This window comes from Gossypium arboreum, chromosome 6 (assembly GCF_025698485.1).
Source record: "Gossypium arboreum isolate Shixiya-1 chromosome 6, ASM2569848v2, whole genome shotgun sequence".
Lineage (NCBI taxonomy): Eukaryota > Viridiplantae > Streptophyta > Magnoliopsida > Malvales > Malvaceae > Gossypium > Gossypium arboreum.
In genome coordinates this window covers 114124-135984 of record NC_069075.1, presented here as the reverse complement: position 1 = coordinate 135984, position 21861 = coordinate 114124, and the positions used below count along the sequence as shown (strand labels likewise).

At 33.8% G+C, this 21861-nt stretch overlaps 5 protein-coding genes across 5 annotated transcripts in view; 4 read left to right on the top strand and 1 right to left on the bottom strand.

The window, feature by feature from the left end:
- Positions 1–681: 681 nt before the first annotated feature.
- On the bottom strand, positions 682–5658 carry LOC108480177 (phosphoglycolate phosphatase 2). The gene is made up of 11 exons (XM_017783074.2): positions 5267–5658; positions 5118–5185; positions 4930–5022; positions 4772–4843; positions 3506–3577; positions 3187–3246; positions 3053–3105; positions 2267–2364; positions 2095–2194; positions 1116–1219; positions 682–1020 (listed from the first exon to the last, which is right to left on the bottom strand). The coding sequence occupies exons 1-11, from the start codon at positions 5394–5396 to the stop codon at positions 920–922; spliced, it is 951 nt and encodes a 316-aa protein (XP_017638563.1). The 5' UTR covers positions 5397–5658; the 3' UTR covers positions 682–919.
- Positions 5659–7338: 1680 nt separating this feature from the next.
- LOC108481956 (C2 and GRAM domain-containing protein At1g03370-like) lies at positions 7339–13032 on the top strand. Its single transcript, XM_017785053.2, has 10 exons — positions 7339–7571; positions 8033–8568; positions 8766–9989; positions 10110–10292; positions 10467–10750; positions 10854–10970; positions 11090–11352; positions 11674–11842; positions 12050–12322; positions 12401–13032. Exons 2-10 carry the CDS (start codon positions 8220–8222, stop codon positions 12560–12562), a joined length of 3024 nt encoding a protein of 1007 aa, XP_017640542.1. The 5' UTR covers positions 7339–7571; positions 8033–8219; the 3' UTR covers positions 12563–13032.
- A 334-nt stretch (positions 13033–13366) lies between these two features.
- LOC108482020 (transcription termination factor MTEF1, chloroplastic-like) lies at positions 13367–14400 on the top strand. The gene has a single exon (XM_017785127.2). The coding sequence runs from the start codon at positions 13452–13454 to the stop codon at positions 14274–14276; it is 825 nt and encodes a 274-aa protein (XP_017640616.2). The 5' UTR covers positions 13367–13451; the 3' UTR covers positions 14277–14400.
- A 100-nt stretch (positions 14401–14500) lies between these two features.
- The window catches only part of LOC108483591 (myb family transcription factor PHL7), a 33637-nt gene continuing 26276 nt past the window's right edge, over positions 14501–21861 (top strand). The window contains exon 1 of the mRNA XM_017787074.2: positions 14501–14619. The gene's annotated coding sequence lies outside the window, so the exon portion shown is untranslated. The remainder of the gene's footprint in view (positions 14620–21861) is intronic.
- On the top strand, positions 15371–18530 carry LOC108483801 (protein phosphatase 1 regulatory inhibitor subunit PPP1R8 homolog). The gene is made up of 3 exons (XM_017787389.2): positions 15371–15711; positions 16299–16871; positions 17481–18530. The coding sequence occupies exons 2-3, from the start codon at positions 16459–16461 to the stop codon at positions 18274–18276; spliced, it is 1209 nt and encodes a 402-aa protein (XP_017642878.1). The 5' UTR covers positions 15371–15711; positions 16299–16458; the 3' UTR covers positions 18277–18530.

Sequence of the window (21861 nt, the reverse complement as noted above, 5' to 3'; positions counted from 1 at the left end):
ATTAATTTGAAGACAAATTTAATAAAAATATATTTTTATGTTCTACTTTAATATTCACAACAAGCTAATTAATATAATATTAAAATAAATAAAATGGTTGTTTTATAAAAATAAACTTAGTTTTTATCTTTTATGATATATGTATTTTATTTTTCAAGTTTTATTTCATTAAATAGAAATTAGATTTTAATATTTATAAGTTAAGTTATTGGTAACTAATAAAATAAAAATTTGAAAGAATTTTTCTTTTTAAATTATATTTTCAAATCATCAAAATTAATATTGAGTGGTAAATTTAATAGTAAAATTCAATCACATAAAAGTTTAATGGCAAATTTACTGATATTTTCAAAATATAATGACAAACATCAATAAAAACATAGTAACAAATTTCAATTATCACTTATAGTATGATGATAAATTTGTACTTTAACCCAATTTTGACGCATTTGTATACTTATATCGTGCTCATGTCATTTATTAGTGCTATAATCATATCGTATTTAAAATTATCGAGCCCAATTTCACGGGAGTAAATTTAACTATTTAACTTTACCTGAGGAGAGGGAAGATGATCCCAAATGTAAATTGCAACTTCATATATGCTCCTTTTATATCATGCAAACAAATATGATAATCAAGATAGTGCTTTGCGTCCATTTTGTTCAAAGAACAAAAAGATTAAAAACTATATATCTATATATACAGATATATGCTTTGAGCTTTAATTTATTCATTTGTTTTCAGAACATGGATAGGCCATGAAACAATCTGGCCAGTATCCTGATAATGCGAGAATATTTCAACAGTTTCCGGGTACAGTAAATCGCGGAAATAATTCTTTTGAGTATAAATTTGCAAACAACACTGCCAAACAGGCAAGAATAAGGAGTAAAATGGTGAAAATGAAACAATCAGATCATTCTCCCAATAAACTGAGAATATCAGATACCTTGTCGGTGTAATAATCTGGTTTGATACTGTTTGAGGGGTCATCAAGAGTGGACTGTGTTGTTACTCCTGAAATTTTAGGCATTGCAAACATTAGAAAATATAAAAAAAACCTAAGAAGATTCTTAGTTTAATGGTCTTAAGAACAAGAAATAGCAATAAACCTGATAGAACAAGCAGGGTTTTGCAACCAGCATTTTGTCCAAATAAAATGTCAGTATCTAGTCTATCACCCACCATGCACATTCTAGATGTAGTTAAATTAAATCTGCAAAGCACAACACATCAGGGAAAAAAAGAGATGATCAGAATAAGTAAGGTAAGTGTTCATCAGTATTATGCACCAAAGAATCAGTATCAGGTTTGGTCATTGTTCAATCAAGCTCAAGCAACTTGAGCTATCAAACGAGCCAAATTCAAGTATTCTAATGCTTGACTCGAGTAGCGAATCTTTTATTTATAATTGTGATAAATCTTTATAAATAATAAAAATATATTTAAAGTTACAAAAATCAGTAATATAATAAACAATGAAGGGTATATAGGTCAGTTCAAAAGTTTCTCCCAATTAGTAATAGAAAATCTCAATTTGAACTTAGACACAAGCTCGAGTGTCATAGTTGAGTTTGAAGTGAGCATGGAAATTAAATCCATGTCTTACTATATAAACAAGCTTTTAATCGAGACTAACACCCTAATTTAGCGAGCTCAAGCAATTCGATTTTTATCCCGAATCTAGTTAAGCTTTAAAAGTGAAACTTCATCAAGTTCAAGCTGAGTTTCGAGCCTAAAATTTCAAGTCAAGCTCTAGCTTCTCAAAACTTGATCTCGGTTCAGCTCGCTCAGAAGCACTCAACATAGCAGGGTTTTCTACCACGTTTGTTCCCAAACTGTGAACGTGCCATTTTCATTTTAGTGAGGTGCAAGCGAAATGAATTTTAAGAGCCTACCACCACTACCAGTCAGATTCATTCATAATTGAGCAACAGACATTCTCAATCTTCACATGCACTATATAATACTACCTGATGCTAATCACTTCAGAAGTAAACTCCAGACATTTAAGTCCATATAAATGCAAATTACACAATTTTTCATTGCTGGTTGGTATATATACAGAACTAGTGCATTAAAATAACTTACTTCTGCAATAAAAAGTCCATCATGAAGGTTGAAGGTTTTCCAACTACAATAGGCTCTTGTTCCGTTGACCCACAAACGGCAGCAACCATGCATCCCGCACCTGCAAATATAAACTAAGAAATGAATGAAGTGGAACTCTCAACCAAACTGAGCAGTAATCTAATTTCTTTACCAGGCCACTCTTGCAGATCAGTCATGTGTCCAACTGAATCACAGTTCGTAGCAATAAAAAGACAACCTGGGTTCTCACGGATGCAAAGGGTCGCATACCTGCCAGTTGCAAATATTTTAAAGAAAGATCAAAGACTCCAAAAAGCGCTGCCATGTCTTACAAGTTAACTCATCAGATCTGAAAATAGTTTGTTTAGACTACGCTTTATACGTTTAATAGAAGGCAATTATTAGCATTTTCTACTCATCTAGCCAAACATTGTAACCTAAAATTTCCTTGGTGCCCCTAAGCTAACTAGTATTTAACTAAAAATGACCCCTCAGATATATTTTAGGAGCAAAGAAATCATATTTTAAGTTTAACAATGTGCTGAGATCAATAACGTAGATGCATATACAGTCAAAATACTTTTTAGAGGTAAATATAACACGAAACTTGGGAACATGTGCTACTGATCAAGGTAGTGAAATATCTAATAAGACTGTTATTAGTGTTTGTGATTCAAAACAAAATATAAATTGCTCAGCAACGAAATCTATGGGGAATAGAAACTGGTTCTAAGTTATTTTAGGGGACAAATTTCAGAGACAACCATAAGTTTAGAAGACGTGCTATTTTTCCCCCAAAACCAAAGCCAAAGCAAGTAGCCATCCACTTACTACGTCGTTCAAACACTACATTCTCAGTGCACTTGCACAAACATACTCGAGAAGCAAGCATAGAAGACGTCCTAATCTCAAATATTCATAACATCATCAACAAGTGAAGATGGAATTTTTAACTTACTGAAGTTTGTAATAGTTAATATCTGGATCTAATCCAACAACAACTGCTCCAACCTGAAGGTAGAAGTTACGAAAATCATGGAAAAAGAACCAAGTGACACACTCAGAGAAATTGTAGGCAAGATGTTACATTACATCTTTATCATGCTCAAAGAGACAATTTGATTTCCACTGAGCCCTTTTTTCTGCATCTTCCTGCAACAATATTTCCTCTAAGCACTTAAAATTCATTAAAGCAAGAGATTATGATGCAAGAAAAACAAGCACGGTAGAATCAAGGAAAAGATTACAATGAAAAACAAACAAAGACACTCTAGCAAGGCAACAAGCAAAGGCAAGAATAGCAGTCCAGCACACAAACAGCATGTCAGTTGTTAGAAAGATGGAGAAGAGGATGTATTCCTAATCCAAGGTCATGAACTGGAAAACAAAATTGAAAAGACTAAGAAAGTACTGGGCCACCAAGAGCGGTAAATCCAGCAAGTTGCAACTCCTGTCCTATGCCTTCCCCGCCTATGACATAAACCTGAAATACAAACAAATTATAAGTAGTGTGCAAAAGATAAAATAAATAGAGGTTAAATATTCATTTGCCCCCTAAATATACCACTGATACTTAAAGAATAAAAAATGGTAATTAGATACTTAAAGTTCATTCATCATGTACTTTGGTCCTTTTGATTAACATCAGTAATCTAACAATTGATGAGGCATAAACTAACACTCGATTATGACACTTGGAAAAATATATTCATCTTTATTTCTAAACAAAATTTTTTATTTTTGAACTTAAAGAAAAAGAAAATTGAAAACACAAAAAATCTGTGTGACAAAATGGGAAGAGAGGGAGAGAGGCTGGGGAAGCGCAGTGCAGAACTCTTGTGTGGTTTGTTGGTAGAGTGCAGGACTCTTAGCCTCAATGACTAGGAACCTAACCTTGACAATTTCATTTTCAACAATCAAAGGTAAAAAAAAAAAAAAAAAGACAGAGCAAGAAACAGGGAAGGGGGATAGTTAGCTGGAGATATACATATACTGATAGTCTGACACTTAACCGTACAGTTTGAGATGAAATTGAACTTTAGGTATTTAACTGTGAATTTTTATTCTATTAGAAAAGAAGTGGTATTGTTCAAGGACAACTGCATATTCTGGCCAACAAATATACTAGAAGAAAAGTTATGCTGCAAGAAAAGGAAAATATAAATGAGGCAAAAATTGCATATTCCATTTGGACAGAGGGTAACAAGAACAGGGTAAGCAGGATTTAGCAGCCAAACATACAGTCAAGAGAGAATAACACTAAGATAGAGAGACTCAAATAGCAACCACAACACTGTGTTAAGAGTCATAATTTTTCAATTTCAACTCTTTCCATAGCCGATATTTAAAGTAACTGGCTGCAGTAACATGAATATTCCATTTGGATAGAAGGTACCAAGAACAGGGTAAGCAGGATTTAGCAGCCAAGCATACAGTCAAGAGAGAATAGCACTAAGAAATTATAAAGAGATTCAAATAGCAACCACAACACTGTGTTAAGAATCACTATTTATCAGTTTCAACTAGTTTCCATAGCCGATATTTATAGCAACTAGCTGCAGTAACATTCATTAGGTTTGCAACAACAATAAACATAATGCCAGTGAAAACGCATAGCCGCTACTTAAATCCCTTAAAATGTTTAAGGAGGGAAAAAAGAGAAAACAAGAATAGTAACCTTCTTGTGAGGAGGAAACTGGTTGACCTTCAAGTACATAGCAGCAGCAAAAGAAGACGAAAATATCTCATCCTACAAATACAATAGAACAATCAGGAAAAAAAAAAAAAGAGTTGTTTCTTTTCTTTTCTTTGTAAAATTAGTAACATTTGAAGAACCTGATTGACAGAAAGTCCAAGAGACTGAAACTTGTTAGCATATTGGATTCTGGACTTGGTAGAGTTGTTGGTCACGAATACCAGTTTCTTCCCCTATTAATCAGATAATAATATTATCGATCATTTCACAAGGATGAACCAGAGATTCAATAATCAAATGGAAAGCAAAGAAAGAGTGAGAGAGAGACCTTGGATCGAAGCATATCTAACGTCTGTGGGACTCCATCGATCAGCTTGTCGCCTTTCCAAATAACACCTGCAATCGCATCGTTACCTTTTATTCACTGCAAAATCCAATGAAAGACAATGGGAGTAGAAAAGTGCGTGGAAATGGAACCATCGCAATCGAATAGAAATGCGTCGACGGAATCCAACAGTGCTCTCGCGTTCGCACAGCATAGAAGCTCGGCGGCGGAAGCAGCAGCGACGCCGCTCATTGAACTCGGATTCGGATTAGTAGCCTCCATTGATTGATCCTTGTTCCATCAACGCATCAACAACTAATGTTACAACCCTTTTGAAATCCTACCTACCCATAAAGAAAAAAGAGTAGGTCCTATAAAGATAAGAAAAATGTACAGGAATGGTAAAATATTCCTAGAGAAGAAGGTTACGCAACTAAGAACACTACTTTTAGCTAATGCTATAGAAGAACACTACTTTTAGCTAATGCTATAGTTTCATCAGCACAATAGCGAGTGCCTAAAGGTCAGCTATCTACCTCGAAAGATCAGTGTTTACAGATTGGTCAATTTATTAATAGAAAGTTTTTTAAAGGGTAAACTACACTTAAAGTCACTAAACTATTAATAAGTTTACATTTTGGTCACTCAACTTCAAAAAGATACAAAATGGTCATTGAATTATTCAAAAATTTTCATTTAAGTCACTGAACTATTCAAAAGTTTTTATTTAAGTTACTAAGCTGTTAAGTTTTTTGGTAAACTACACCATTATAGGTAAGTTTTCGTTTTGATCACTTAATTAAAAAAGTTACAATTTGATCACTACTTTTTTTAAATTATTTTTTGATCACTTGGTTGTTAAGTGACATTTTTAGTTGGTATAATAACAATTTGGATCCTCAACTATTATATTTTCTTGGTAATTTGATTCAGGTTCTATATAAAATTATAAAAAAACTCAAAATTATTTATTTAAAAATAGTATATAAAATTCTAAAATCTCGATAATGTTGTTATTGAGAAACTAAGATGTATGAGAAATAGAGAAAATTATCATTTAATAGAATGTAATAACAATTTAAAAATATAATAACACCAAAAAAAGTTAGATCATTACATGCTTCCTCAAGTATTTCTAAACTAGCTTAGTAATATCTTCAAATCGAGTTCATACCCTTAAAAGTGCCCTAGATTAATACTATAGAAACTTGTGAACTTGACTATGATACTAATTTTTTAAAATAAAAATATAAAATAAATAGCGGATAAAGGTATCAATTAATTCTTATATTACATAATCAATTAATACTAATTTACTTGGATTATATATGCTAAACTTGGGTCCGATTTGGCTCATATTAAGTTTTATTATTTTTTATATATAAAAATTGAAAAATAGAATATATCGAAACACTAAAAATATTAAAATAAATGTTTCCCAAACAATTGAAAATAAATTTTAAAAAAATTATACTTAAATAACACTAAAATAAATACAACTTAACAAGTAAATTCCTCTAAAATAGTAGTAAAATTAACAATAATACAAGAATTATATAATATCCAAATAATAATAATAAAATAATAAGCAAAACTGTGGGAAAATAGCGAAAAAAACAACAACTTCTTTTTTGCAAATTTGAGTTGGGCCGAGCTCGAGACAAAAAATTTTATCAAGATCCGATTGTTTTCTAAACGAATCCTTTTTTTTTTTGCACAAACTAATTTTTTAAGCCTATATTTTTATCAAAACCTTCCTACTTTTTGTGCAAGCCTTAAAAACGAGCCATGTGTCCCGGACTCATGAACAAATCTACAATGTTACAGCACTTGTAAATTTCTTGAAACCATCTCAATTTAAATTCTATAACTAACAAGTCTGAATTAAGAATGGTAGTCCAACTTACTTTAAAATTTTGGCATTTCTTCGCTTCAAATGTTAAAATTTTATGTAGATTAAAGGAGTAAACCTTGTAATCTTTTAAATTTTTAAAAGTTATAAATAAATTTAATGATAAATTTGTATCTTAACCTTCAAAAATAATATTTATGATTTATTACTTTCCGTAAAATAATTTTCTGAATTTGCCCTGAAATCACTTGATGATTTTGCATTTTACCCATTATAATGTTATACTTATCTTTTAATATATATACTAAATAAATATTTAAAAAATAGATTCGAATCCTAAAATCGAAAATTGATTATTAAAAAAGTGAAGTGAAATGAAATAAGATTGATGAAATTAAATGGGTTGTGTTGGATTGTAATTCCTAATCCAAATGTTAATAAATTAAGGGTTCTCATTTTTGCCAAAATTGATATTTTTATCTAAAAATTAAACCAATGTTGGAATTTGAAGGAAGAAATACTTATGAGGAGTAATTTTTGGAGTAAAAAAGTCAAACCTTAAACGCACAAAGGGCAAAGCAATAGCAAATTGCAATTTGTAACAGGTTCAAAAGTCTCCCTCCTTTCTTATTTCTTTGTTAAACAAAATAAAATTAATTAATTAATTAATTAATGAAGTAAAAGTTTCCTTCTTTTTTGGATTTGCTTTCGTAGATGATCTCATCTTTTTCCTGTTTTTGACGTATTTTGTTTGAATCTTTGTAGAATATATAAATTTCCCAGATTTAATCCATTTTGTAGATTCTTTATCAATATAATTTATTCTGTTTGCGTGCGTCCATTATTTATTTATCGTTATTGAATCTGTGTTTTGTCTTCTTCTCCTTCTTCATCAACCAATGTAGCTTTCTGGATTTGTTATTTCTTATATGATTAATTAAGGGGATGCTACTGGGCATTGCCTTGATTCTTCATAAATAATTAAATAAAAAATTGAACAGTTTTGAGTTAGATTTGAATATTAATGCTTTGGGGATTTATCCCTCTGTTTCTTTCCTTCTCCCAGACATGGAAGAAGGGGAATTGACAATGATTAGAAGGAAATAATAAAATGGCGGCATTGTTCATTCTTGGGTATTCTTGCTTGTATCAATGACGGAAACAGTGTTGATCAGAATTGGATTGGGGGAGTAATAGCAAATTTGGATCATCTTTCGATTGATCCCTGAAATAAAACCTATAATAAAAGAAAAATGAAGCTTGTGGTGGGCGTAATTGAAGCAAGAAACATACCGGCAATGCATTTAAACGGCTTCAGTGATCCATACGTGAAGCTTCAGGTAGGAAAAAAGAGGTATAGGACCAAAGTGGTGAAGAAGACATTGAACCCCAGTTGGGGTGAGGAATTCATTTTCAAAGTAGAGGATTTTAAGGGGGAGCTTCAAATCTCTGTGTTGGATGAGGATAAGTTCTTCAATGATGATTTTGTGGGGCATGTTAAACTTCCAATTTCACAGGTTTTTGATGCGCCCCAGAAATCTCTCGGCACTGTTTGGTATCCCCTCCACCCCAAGAACAATAGGTCCAAGAACAAGGATTTGGGTATGTTTTTTCTTTTTCCTATCTTCATTTTTCAGCATTTACAGAACTTTAGTTGCCTCTGTGCTAGAATTTTTATGTTTATTAAGGGTCTCAATGTCCCTTTTCGAGTCTCAAAAAGAGGTTAATTAAGTAGTTGGTGTGGGCTAATGCTTTACTGATTACCAAGAATTATTGTTCTCTTTCAACCTTGGGTACAGGTGAAGTGCTTTTAAATATCTATTTTCAACAAAAGAGTTCTTCCATGGACATGAGTTGTAATGGTGATAATGCATCATCATCATCAAACTGCCCTTCTCCTTTGAGACTAGAAGATAGCGTGTCTTCCAAGGAAGAGAAAGATAAATCATTCAAGGAAGAGAAAGAGAAATCATTATCACAAAAATCCCTAGCAGGTCGTATTGCTCAAATCTTTAACAAAAATTCTGACACTGCTGTGGCTAGCTCTACTGCTGGCATTGATTTGACTGAGATGCCTGAAAATTCAAGAGCTGATGTTGCTGATGAGAAGCCTGATGATCAATTATCCTCTGTGTCATTTGAGGAAGCAATGAAAACAATGGAATCTAAAGATCAGGGAAGTGAAATTCCAAGCAATTTACCTGGAGGAGTTCTTGTGGATCAACCATATGTGGTTTCGCCTGCAGAGCTAAACTCTCTACTTTTTTCATCTGATTCAAGTTTTCCTAAGTCATTAGCTGAGATGCAAGGATCAAAGGATCCACAGCTAGGGCCTTGGAAATTTGAAGATGGTGATTCCAGCTTGAAAAGAGTTTATACTTACATCAAGGCACCAACCAAAATGATTAAGGCTACGAAAGCCACCGAGGAGCAAACGTATATAAGAGCTGATGCAAAGAGTTTTGCCATTCTAGTAGTTGTGAGCACTCCCGATGTTCCATATGGGAGCACCTTCAAAACTGAATTGCTGTACTGCATTACTCCTGGGCCTGAGCTTCCATCTGGAGAACAATCTGCACATTTGGTTATTTCATGGCGAATGAACTTCTTACAAAGCACGATGATGAAAGGTATGATAGAGAATGGAGCTCGACAAGGTCTAAAGGAAGGGTTTGAGCAGTTCACTACTTTACTAACTCAGTCTGTTAAACCAGTTGATTCAAAGGATATTGGTTTAAACAAAGAACAGATTTTGGGATCATTGCAAGCTGAACCCAAGTCAGATTGGAAGTTGGCGTTCCAGTACTTTGCTAATTTTACTGTAGTTTCCACAGTTTTTATGGCCTTGTATGTAATAGTTCATATCTGGCTAGCTGCTCCTAGTACAATTCAAGGACTAGAGTTTGTTGGGCTTGACTTGCCTGATTCAATTGGCGAATTCATTGTGTGTGGTGTTCTGGTTCTTCAAGGTGAAAGGCTGCTGCAGATAATCTCACGCTTCATGCAGGCCAGAGCTCAAAAGGGTAAATATTCACATCTAATTAGAACTCTGCTCTACAAGCAAGAAGAGTGGACGATTTCCATGTTTCATTTCCTGTTTTTCTGTCTTTAATTTCCTTTTGCTTTTGTCTCTACAACAATAGGAAGTGATCATGGAGTGAAAGCACAAGGGAATGGATGGTTACTAACAGTTGCCTTGATTGAGGGAAGTAATTTAGCAACTGTAGATTCAAGTGGGTACTGTGATCCATATGTGGTGTTCACTTGCAATGGGAAATCTAGAACCAGCTCAATCAAGTTCCAGAAATCTAGTCCCCAGTGGAATGGTGAAAACTAGATTGCCCTTTGTCTATGTTTGAATTCAGTTTGCTTGTTTGCACTAGCATCCTATATAATAATGATTCTTTTAGTTTCTTTAGATCAAAACCTTTCAAATTTTGTCCAAGAATTATTTAAATCTTACTTCAATCAATTGCTTAAATGAGCTCTTATCTTTGCAGAAATATTTGAATTTGATGCAATGGAAGAGCCTCCTTCCGTACTGGATATAGAAGTATTTGATTTTGATGGACTTTTTGATGAAGCTACATCCTTGGGACAAGCTGAGATTAACTTTTTAAAATCTAATATATCAGATCTAGCTGATGTGTGGATTCCTCTGCAAGGTAAGCAGGCTCAAGCATGTCAATCTAAACTGCACTTGAGAATTTTCTTGGACAATACAAGAGGTGGACATGTAGTTAAAGAATACTTAAGTAAGATGGAGAAAGAAGTGGGGAAGAAGGTAAATAGATGGCTATTCTTCTATTTAGTTTCACATGGCCATGAATGAAATGTTATTGTCCATTCTTGTTATCCACTTACAAGCAAATGATATATATTTGCAGATAAATCTTAGGTCTCCTCAAACGAATTCGGCCTTTCAGAAACTCTTTGGCCTTCCACCTGAGGAATTTCTTATCAATGACTTTACCTGTCACCTGAAACGGAAAATGCCTCTTCAGGTTCTGTTTGTTGGGCTATGTAATCTTTTGTAAAGCTCCCTTATTTTGTGGTGTTTGCTCTGAGTAATTAATGTATTGCATTTGTCCCTTTTTGTTAATCTGCAGTTGCATCTATGCAGGGCCGCCTGTTTCTGTCAGCTAGAATACTTGGGTTTCATGCCAATATATTTGGGCACAAGACAAAATTCTACTTCCTTTGGGAAGACATTGAGGACATTCAAGTTTCTCCTCCTACTTTGGCATCAATGGGCAGTCCAATTATTGTGATAACTCTCCGTCTAGGAAGAGGACTGGATGCTAGACATGGTGCAAGGACACAAGATCGTGAAGGCAGGCTGAAGTTCAATTTCCAGTCATTTGTATCTTTCAGTGTAGCTCATAGGTACTTATATTAACTGTGGTTCGTAGGCAATCAAATGTGAAACTAGTTCCAAACGGGGATTTAAACTGCAGTTGCAATGTATATTCGGTCATGATGTGTTTATTGCGATTGCAGATGTATCATATGCTATTAAGTTAACTGCGGTGAATACTGGTAATAAATATAGGCGGTGGAGAGCATGAAACCGCTAAACGACTGTAACATTGATTTGCAGCCTATTTAAATCCCCAGTCCCATGTATTAAAGATCTACGATGAGAAAAAAAAGGGTTGTGAAACCCTTGTTGTCATTTCTTTGACTTGCAAATTTTTTGTTCACTAGGACAATCATGGCACTGTGGAAAGCCAGGTCCTTGAGTCCAGAGCAGAAAGTGCAAATAGTTGAAGAAGAGTCCAAAACCAAATGCCTCCAAACCGAAGAGAGTGGATCCTTCTTAGGCCTGGAGGATGTTAGCATGTCTGAGATTTATTCAACTACTCTCTCTGTTCCTGTAAGTTCCCCTTTCTCTCCCTCTATAGAACTAGTTTTGCTGCAGTATGCATCCCGCTAAGAACCTTCTTTTTATACCCATCTTGTGTCTGAGGTACTTCAAGTTTTCCCGTTATAGCTTTATCTTTAGGATGCTTCACATCTAAATGTAGTACATTTATGGATGTGTTGCATCTGATGATGGTAAATTACTTTGTTGGTGATTCAGATTAGTTCCTTCATAGAGATATTCGGTGGCGGTGAAATGGATCGTAAAGCTATGGAGAGAGCTGGCTGTCTTAATTATTCTTGCAGTCCGTGGGATTCAGAAAGTGCTGATGTATATGAGCGGCAAATATATTTCAGATTCGATAAGCGTGTGTCCCGTTTTAGAGGAGAAGTGACTAGTACTCAACAGAAATCCCCACTTCCTGATAAAAAGGGTTGGCTTATCGAAGAAGTAATGACTCTCCATGGAGTTCCACTTGGGGACTATTTTAACGTATGAATGCAATCGAAACCAAGGATTTTCTTTGCATTATCGGTTACTTTGAGTATTAAACTTTTCAATTTTTTGCAGCTTCACCTAAGATACCAAATCGAGGATTTAAAAGCAAAGGGATGTTCGGTGCGAGTGCTTACTGGAATTGCATGGTTGAAAAGCACGAAGCATAGGAAAAGGATTGCCAAAAACATCCTCTCAAACCTAGAAGATCGCTTAAAGGAATTTTTTAGATTGTAGTATAGACAGGATTCGCAGATGAATGTCGATATCTCCTTACTGTAGTTTACATGTTGATTTTCTTTAGTGCTTGTTAAGTTTGCATGTTTGAGATCTATCCAGAGTTGCATAGTAGCCGCAATCAGGATGAGTATCTCGATCAAGTCAACCCCAAATTTTTCTCAAAAGCGAATGTGACAACCGGTGGCAGGCAGGTTCCTTGGCTTTGGAACCTAGCAGTGAATGTAACCCTTCATTGAAGCAGACCTACCAAAGGTTTAGTTTATGAAAATAGAGGTCTGTTGAGGCTCTTTTTTTTCCTTTCCCATTTCTGGATGAACATATTCATTGTTGCTCTTTTTAGGAACACTTCGAACTGTATTTTCTGTTGTACTTTGGATGGAATTGTGAAGAGCAACTGTTGTTTCTTTGACAAAACTGCTCTGTAATCATACTTTAAATGCAAAAAAGAACATACATATTTAATAAAACTTGTGCTGCTGCTGACATGCTGATATTTAGAGGATCTTAAGAGGAGCATACATCCATGTATGTATTTCTATAGTGCAATGGAGCTCTAGTATATTTTTGTTCTAACATAAACTAAGCATTTGATATTTACATATTTTATCGATTTAATTTTTATTTTTATTATAGTTAAATTTAATTCTTAATCTTTTAAAAAGATAAATTATTATTAATTTTAATAAAATATTAATTAAAATGTTAACATTTTAAACTCGGTAATAAAATATGGTTAAAATTAGCTAAAAAATAGAGTAAGAATAAAATTGATAAAAGATATATATGTTGAGGTCTAAATTATCTTTGTTAATAGAATAAAGATAGATAATAAATAAATTCAAAAATCTCCATCCCTTCAACATCCTTCACAGCAGGAAAAGTAAAAATGCAAGCTTGCAGATTCCAACTCCATTATCCTCAACCTCTGCTTAAACATCCGACCACCACCCCACCCATACCCAAAGACGGCGGTCTTCTTTTCCGCCAAAAGCTCCTGTACCTCCAATCCTTAAACATCAATCCCCACAAAGCTCTCAACTTAAACCCTTCCCTCCGTTCCACCCCACTTTCATCTCTCATTTCCCTCGAACGCTCCCTCTCTTCCGTCGGCCTCTCTCGCCCTTCCATCGGCCGTATTCTCGACATGTGCCCCCTCCTCCTTACCTCCGACCCTCTCCCTCCCATTAACTTCCTCCTCCACGAAGTCTCCCTCCCTTTCCCTCATCTCCCTCTTTCCCTCACCCGTTGCCCTCGCCTCTTAGTCTCCTCCGTCCCCACCCAACTCCGCCCAACTCTTCTTTTCCTCACTTCCCTCGGCCTCGTCCTGAATTCCCATACTACCCTTCTCTTAGTTTCCAACGTGGAAAACACGTTGAAACCCAAAATTAACTTCCTTCAATCTCTGGGTTTTGACGAGCCGGAGGTGAACCGCATGGTGGTGAGATCACCCGGGCTGTTGACTTTGAGTGTGGAGAACAATATGAGGCCTAAAGCTGAGTTTTTTTTGGAGGAAATGGAAGGTGACTTGGAGGAATTGAAAAGATTTCCTCAGTATTTTTCGTTTAGTTTAGAGAAAAAAATTAAGCCGAGGCATAGAGCTTTAGTGGAATATGGGTTCAAATTGCCATTGTCAAAGATGTTAAAGATCAGCGATGGAGAATTTACTGCTAGATTGATTGAGATGCGATTGCAAAGAGTTCATAAGAGATAGCTTTTTCTCTTTTTTTTTTGGTTCAATTTTGAGCCATTGTTGATATTTACTAGGTTTCCCATTGAAGAATATGTATCTGTAACATAGTGAGTTTAATTTTAAGCAGCCATGTGCAATTTAAAGATATTTCAATCATTTGCTGATATGTGGTCTTTTTACTTCGTTTATGGTACACTGTCTATCACTCGTCTCGTAGAGATTGCTCAGCCTAATATGTCCTAGGTCCCTTGGAATGAGATTGAAATGGCGGTTTACTCTGGTTCCAAAGGAATGCTGTTGCCATTTAGGAGACTTAAGCTTTTTATTTGTTTCAATGGAGTGCCAATAAATACAATGGTTTTGAGTCTCAGAATTCTACTTTGATCATTTCCTTATCTGCTCTGTCTTTAAATTCCACTGTTACTTGATCTTTGTTTAATGATCGTTGAAGCTAGCTATTAACACTCATAAAAAGTGTGAGCCTAGAGATAAGTATGGCTAATTGTTTGGTTTCTGCTTCTTCATTTTATCATTGCTTGGAATTTTGGTTCATACCATTGCACTTCTTTCAATAGCATTGAATCTGTTTGTGGTAAGGTGGCTTGTGCTTTAATTTATCAACTTGAGGAATTTAGCCCGCTGGAAATGCTCCGCTATGATGATTCTTAGACTTGAGGGATTACAAGGAAGCAAGTTTGTGAATAGGGATTGAAAGTGCTGCTAGTTATTTTCTGAAGTCTACAAGATCATGCTTGATACGGTAATAACAAATCAGGACTTGCCTGTGCTTGTTACCCTCCAATGGAAGATCAATGAATGTTTGCTATTATGTAAATTTAAAAATTTTTAAAATATAAAAAGTTCATGAAATTTTTAAAAAAAATTAGCATGAAATACATGTAAAATTGTAAATTATCATACAAACACTATGTTCAAATATCTAAAATTTTAGTCAGCATTTTTATTAAAAAAATATGATTCAAATCGATAAAAATGTAAATGATAAGATTATGCCTTAATAATTAACTCAATAGTTTGTAAATGAGGCCAAGGTTGGCAAATTGGGGGATGCAAAATGGGCTGAGCCCAACATCATTACTGTGGCAAAAGACATATTATTGTAGTGGCATCTTTTAACACATTAACACCAAGTAGTGCAAATAATACCAAGTTTTTGGGTCATTCAGTTCCAGTGTTGGTGACCCAAAGCTTGATAGAAAGAAAGACGGTGAATGGCATAGCATAATCTGCACAGAGGGATCGAAAGACGGAAAGAGTGTGAAGCTTCTTGTTGTTGTTTGCGGTTGATTATGCCTTTTGGTTTGGGGTTTCATGATGGATGGTGACAGATACAGTGTTGAATTGATTGCGATGGAATGTTTTTTTGTTCCCTGCCTGCCTTCACTCCCTCAGCGTTTCCTGCCTTATGGCTTATGAACCCTAATTACTAACCAAGGTCAGTCAATTAGTCTCTACTATTGTTTAACTTTAGTAGATTATTGAATCAATTCTTGTGCAACACTTTCTGGGCATGTGAATCTCATATGTTATTGGTTTTTTTTGGTTTCCTATCGATTTTCTGGAAAGACCTAAGCTCTATTTTACAAACCTTAAATTCTGTATTAATCTCTGTAATTTAAAGTTGTAGATTTAATCGTCTTTTTTAAAATTTAAAATTTCATAAATTAAGTTATGCTATTTTCAAAATATGCGGCGGTGAACATATTGAACATATTATCCTATCTCTAATATCGTGTTAGCTTGTTATTTTCACGTATTATTCACTCCAGTTAATGGGTTAACTATGACATTTACGACAAGATTGAAATTTCAAAATTCAAAACAATAGGGACTTGCAATAATTCAATTGGAGAATATGGACTAAATCTACAATCATACATATAGTACATTGAATCTAATATGATTGGTTTTATGGTTTCCTATCAATTTTACAAAATTTTTGTTTGTTCCGATGTGTTCTTTTGGTGCTATTACATTATTCAAATGTTTATATTGGTTTTTTTTCTTTTGTTGTTGTTCAAGGGTTGCTGTTGCGGTCTACGCCTGAGCTGGAGGATTACTTGCTAAAATTGTTGGCTGCTGAGTGGTGACATAATAATATTAGCAGCTAATTGTTAAATATTCATGCTTTGATTTTACTTTGTTGAGTAATATCATATTAATAAAGAAAGAAAAAAGGAAAATGTATGGGAGAGGTGGTCTTGATAGATTCAAAAAAGCTCAATCCTTGGAACCCTTCTCGGTATCCCTGAATTCTTCTTCCCACAAAACCGCACCCAAAGCTGGTCAAGTTGAGCAACATTCACATATTCAAAATGCAGTTGCTCAGCCTCAGCAAGAGGAGGATGTTCAATCCAAGCCAGCCACTCAGGTTGGGGCCGGTCAATCCACTTGGCAACCTCCTGATTGGGCTATTGAGCCTCGCCCTGGTGTCTACTATCTTCAAGTTGTCAAGGAAGGACAAGTGCTCGAAACCATTAATATCGATAAACGCAGACTCATCTTTGGCAGGCAATATCATACTTGTGATTTCGTGCTTAATCATCTCTCCGTTTCACGTCAGCATGCTGCTATTGTTCCTCACAAGAATGGCAGGTCATTTCTATTCCTATTGCTTTATTTATTTATGGTAATAGAAGATTTAAAACTAAAGTTGGTTCTGCTCAAGTTATTTCTCTTGGATTTGTAGTAATTGGTAGACAACATAGTCTATTCCTCATTACATGAAATATTTATCTTCACTCTTGCATTTATATATGTATGTATATAGTATTTATGTCTGAAGCTGGTAAAAATACCATGGAGGTCTCTATACTAGGAGTCAGATTGTATTTTGCTCCTTTTACTTAAAAGATGGGTAAATTAGTCCCTATATGTTAGATCAAAGAGTAAACAAGTTCTTTTTATTAAAATTTTTATCCATTTCTACTATTGAAGATTGGCGTGGTTAATGCAATAACCAGACAACCGCATGAACATCATGCTCATGTACAGGGACCAGTTTTTAATAGTAAAAATGGTTAAAATTTTTGACAGGACCAATTTGCTCTTATTATACGGATTAATTGGCCAATAGAGGGGGCAAAATACAACCCGATTCCCAATACAAGGGCCTCCATGGTATTTTTACCATCTAAAGCTCCCAACTTATTTTAGAACCTCTTGTAATAATGTGTTATTCACCAGCTCTTATAATCTCAACAGCATATATGTCATTGATTTGGGATCAGCGCATGGAACCTTTGTTGCAAACGAGCGTCTGACAAAAGATACACCTGTTGAGCTTGAAGTAGGTCAATCTTTACGTTTTGCTGCATCAACGAGAACTTATATCTTAAGGAAGAACAATGCAGCTCTATTTCCTCGTCCTCCACCCCCCACCGAGATAAATCTACCCCCACGGCCTGATCCTTCTGATGAAGAAGCTGTCGTAGCTTACAATACACTTATAAATCGTTACGGTCTGAGCAAATCTGACTTGCTGCCCAAATCCATCTCATTAGCTGAAAGTGAAGACAGCACACTGCCAGAGAGAGCCACTAAAAGAATGAGGAAACTAAAAGTTACCTTCAGGGATCAGGCTGGGGGAGAGCTGGTCGAAGTTGTTGGAATTTCAGATGGTGCAGATGTAGAAACCGAAACGGGACCCATAGGTGTAAAAGAAGGAAGTCTTGTTGGAAAATACGGATCTCTTGTACAAACAACAGTAATTCCTAAAGGTAAGGATGTATCGTCTGTAAAAGAAGATGGTGTTTCTGAGAAAGGTGTGACTGATAAACTGCAAGAATTGTTGAATAAGGTAAAAAATACACCAAAAGGTGGGATTTATGACGATCTTTACGGAGAATCTTTATCCGAAAAAGTGGGTTCTTCTTCGTGGGCATACACTTGTGATAGTGCTCCTACAGGAGATGATGTTGTTGGTGGTGCCTCAAGTGGTAAACCTGGAACTAAGTCTGCCTCATATGATGATAGTGAAGATGATTTATTTGGTGATTGATTGAAATGCTCTTTGGCAACAATTTTCCCACATTGGATTTTTGATTAAATGACACAAAAGTAAGTTCTTTCTGGCCTTAGTAGCAAAAGCTTGTTATTAACTCTTTTTAAGATGGAGGAATTTTCGTTGTAATTTATTACTAAACTTCCTTTGTACAATGGATTGTCAACCTCTGATTGGGGATTTTAAAGTCCACGTTAGAGTATGTTTTCATTGCTTTTTAATCTACTCTTACTCTTGGCATGAACTAGAAAGTGGCCATGGTTAACGATAAAAAATTACTAAGAGGTGGATGTAGGAGTAAAAGTGTACATTAAAATTAAATTAAAGAGTAAATTGAGTTTTTGTTATAAATTCTATAATAAAAGTATTAGAAGTTAGATTGTATTTTGTCTCATTTATTCAAAAAATTGATAAATTAATCTTTGTACATTAAATTAAAAAGTGAATTAGTCTTTTCGGTTAAAATTTTCATTCATTTATGTTGTTAAAATTGGAATCAAATAATGACACAATGACCTGTTATGTGCACTTTATGCTAATTAATCTTTAGCAAAAGAAATGGATAAATTTTTAATAAAATAATTAATTTATTTTTAATTTAATGTACATAAATTAATTTGTCTATTTTTTAATAGAGAGAGTACAATACAATTTTACTCATATTAAAAGGGTTTATATGATACTTTTATCAAATTTCATTAATTTATTTTTGATTTAATATATATTAATTTATTTATTTATTTTAAGTAAAAATACAAGATATAATTGAAGTTTTACTATTTCAACCCATCATTAACATCAACATATCTGTTATGGTCTTATTGGGTCATACAGACACTTATCTCGAAGTGAAATCATTATTCCTTGTATTAGTGATTTTGGGTGTGGATGAGCAGTCAAATGTGGGTTATTAAGCTACGTGCCACATGAGATTTGATGTAAAAGTGTGGTGATGGTTTCTTTAGGTGATTTACATCACAACATTAAAAGTCCCAACTTACAGAATTTTCTTTATTCCTTAGTGGACTTTTAACTTTAGTGTTGTTTGGTGCCGTACAATTTAGGAGACTTAAAACAAACACCTTTTCCATGGTTAAAACTTACGATTGTAGCAGTAAAAGTACACAACTTCTGATTGGGTCCAAAGCTCAGCCCAGTGGGGTTTCTTCTCCCATATCCACTCTACTTTTAACACAAACAAACCAAAAAAAAATAGTTCACCGCCTAAATCGCAAAAGCTTTTATATTAAAAGTTTGATTGTATTTTATTTTATTTAATAATAAATAAATAAATTAATATCTGTATATTAGATCAGATAGTAAATTGATCTTTTATATTAAATTTTTTTCTATTTTTACCATTAAAACTAACATGATTAATGAAATAACTAGAAACGTGTTTGTACATCATGTTGATTTATAAGGATCGATCCTTAAAAGTAAAAGCTGATAAATTTTTAACAAAATGATCAATTTACTCTTTTAACTTAACATACAGAGATTGATTAGAATATTTTTTAAGTATGAAAAAAATATATTTAGTTAATATTGATTGATTTAATTATTTTTTGGTTAAACAGTACACAATTGAATTAAGTTAAGCCGTCTACTTTATCTTTCACACAAGGGACTGAAAAGATGTGGAGGACCCTCCCCTTCGACATCCACCTTATGCCAACGGACGAGTGTGACCCCCACAACTAGATTTTCTTTACTTACTCTTTTATTTTAATACTAATAATATATTAATATTTAAATTTAATAATTAAGTTTATTTTGATATTTTTATTTTTGTTAATTTTAGTACTTAAATTTGATAATTAGATACATTTTGGTCTTTAAAATTAGATTTTGTCAAGATTTGACTATTGCAACATGATTAGATTGGTTAGTCGGACTAATTAGATTGAAAATCAATTGATATACTAGTCTAAACAAATGAGTTGAACTAGTTGTAACGAAAACGGCTCGAAATAGGTAAAAATCGAAAATTAAGACAAAAATCAGTTATTGAATAAGTTGAACCAGTTTAGTAATTTTTTTAATTTTAGTTATTGTTAGTCTAGTAATTAAATAAGAACTTGTAATCAGATTGGTTTAATTACTGGTTTAGTTATTAAAATACTAGATATCACATTCTAAGATTATATAAAATTTACAAATTTTATGTAGTATAATCTGATAGTGCCATATCATCAAAATTTTAAAATATTCAATTTCTTATACAGCCAAAAGCATAGGCAAAAGAGGACATGAGCAGAGAACAAAATGGTAGAGACGTATGTAAAGGTCGTTGCTTTAATAAATACAAGTAGACTGAGATGGGGAAAATATATAAAACGTGAAGAAAAGAAAAGAAAATGGGAAATGAGGGACAAGGGTGAAATAGATTGAAATGCCTTGTCTGAATTTGGCCTGCGAAACAACCAACAGGCAAGGGGTCAGACGGCATCCCATCAACACTGATTTTCGGAGGAGTGATATCAACGGTACAGGATATGACACGTGGTGGCCATGCAAATCGTGTAATGGCAATGATGGCCTAAGGGACAAGGGTCTAAATGAGATGGGAGAATATACCTACATAGTGGGGGGTACCATGATGACTAATGTACACAACCATCTTTTTGCTTAATTAGCCCCTTCTTTAATTTTAAGTCTTCAACCCACTACTCGTCCCTTTGCTTTGGCCTTTTTTCTTTTTGGGTAAATTTCATTGATAGTCATCCGAGTTTCCTTTTTGGTCACTCATCTATGAAAAATAACAAAATAGTCACCCAACTATTTAATTGTATTTTTTGGTCGTCAGTGAACTAATGATGGCAACTTTTAAAATTGACATAGTAACAACTTTAACCTCAATATTTATACATTTGTATCAATCTAGTCTTGATTTTAAAAATTTAACCCTCAATATTTACACATTGTGTGATTTAGTCTTTTTATAGTTTTACTTTTCTTTGTGATCCTTTCATCTAAAAAGCTAAAAATAATAATTTTTAACTAAATTTAATTGAAAATATAAAAAAGTAGAAACACCTAGAAATCTAAGATAATAATTTTATATTTTCTCATTCTTTTAAAATTAACCCTCAATGTCATAAAGAAAAGAAAAACTACAAAAAAAGACCAAATTATACAATGTGTAAATGTTGAGGGTTAGTTTTTTTGTAGAATCAAGTCTAAATTGACATAATTTATAAATGTTAAGAATTAAAGTTGCTATTATACCAATTTTAAAAGTTGCCACTCTTCGAAAACTGATGAACAAAAAAGACAAATTTGAATAGTTGTGACCAAAAAAGAAATTTACTAATAGTTAGGTGAAGATTTTGTAACTTTTCATAGTTGGATGACTAAAAAAGAAACATACTGATAGTTAGGTGAGCACAAGTGTAATTTACCCTTTTATTTTCCTATAATATCAAAGCCTATCCTCCCTGTTTTACGGTTTTGATTCCTTAGTTTTTTTAAACAAACAAAGGGAGACCCTTCCCCTCCCCACAAATAGATGATGGATGTTAGAAGATGAAAAAGAAGGGACTATACCTTAAAATCCTACTTTCTTTTTTTCTTTTAGGA

Bases quoted from the DNA above. Each gene is read 5' to 3' on its own strand.
- LOC108481956 (XM_017785053.2), top strand. From the start codon at position 8,220: ATGAAGCTTGTGGTGGGCGTAATTGAAGCAAGAAACATACCGGCAATG. The intron at 10,293-10,466 runs GTGAAAACTAGA...TTATCTTTGCAG, and splicing joins ATCTAGTCCCCAGTGGAATG to AAATATTTGAATTTGATGCA. The intron at 10,971-11,089 runs GTTCTGTTTGTT...GCATCTATGCAG, and splicing joins AACGGAAAATGCCTCTTCAG to GGCCGCCTGTTTCTGTCAGC.
- LOC108482020 (XM_017785127.2), top strand. From the start codon at position 13,452: ATGCAAGCTTGCAGATTCCAACTCCATTATCCTCAACCTCTGCTTAAA.
- LOC108483801 (XM_017787389.2), top strand. From the start codon at position 16,459: ATGTATGGGAGAGGTGGTCTTGATAGATTCAAAAAAGCTCAATCCTTG. The intron at 16,872-17,480 runs GTCATTTCTATT...TAATCTCAACAG, and splicing joins GTTCCTCACAAGAATGGCAG to CATATATGTCATTGATTTGG.
- LOC108480177 (XM_017783074.2), bottom strand. From the start codon at position 5,396: ATGGAGGCTACTAATCCGAATCCGAGTTCAATGAGCGGCGTCGCTGCT. The intron at 3,247-3,505 runs GTACTTTCTTAG...ATATTGTTGCAG, and splicing joins TTACCGCTCTTGGTGGCCCA to GAAGATGCAGAAAAAAGGGC. The intron at 2,195-2,266 runs GTAAAGAAATTA...TTATATTTGCAG, and splicing joins TGATCTGCAAGAGTGGCCTG to GTGCGGGATGCATGGTTGCT.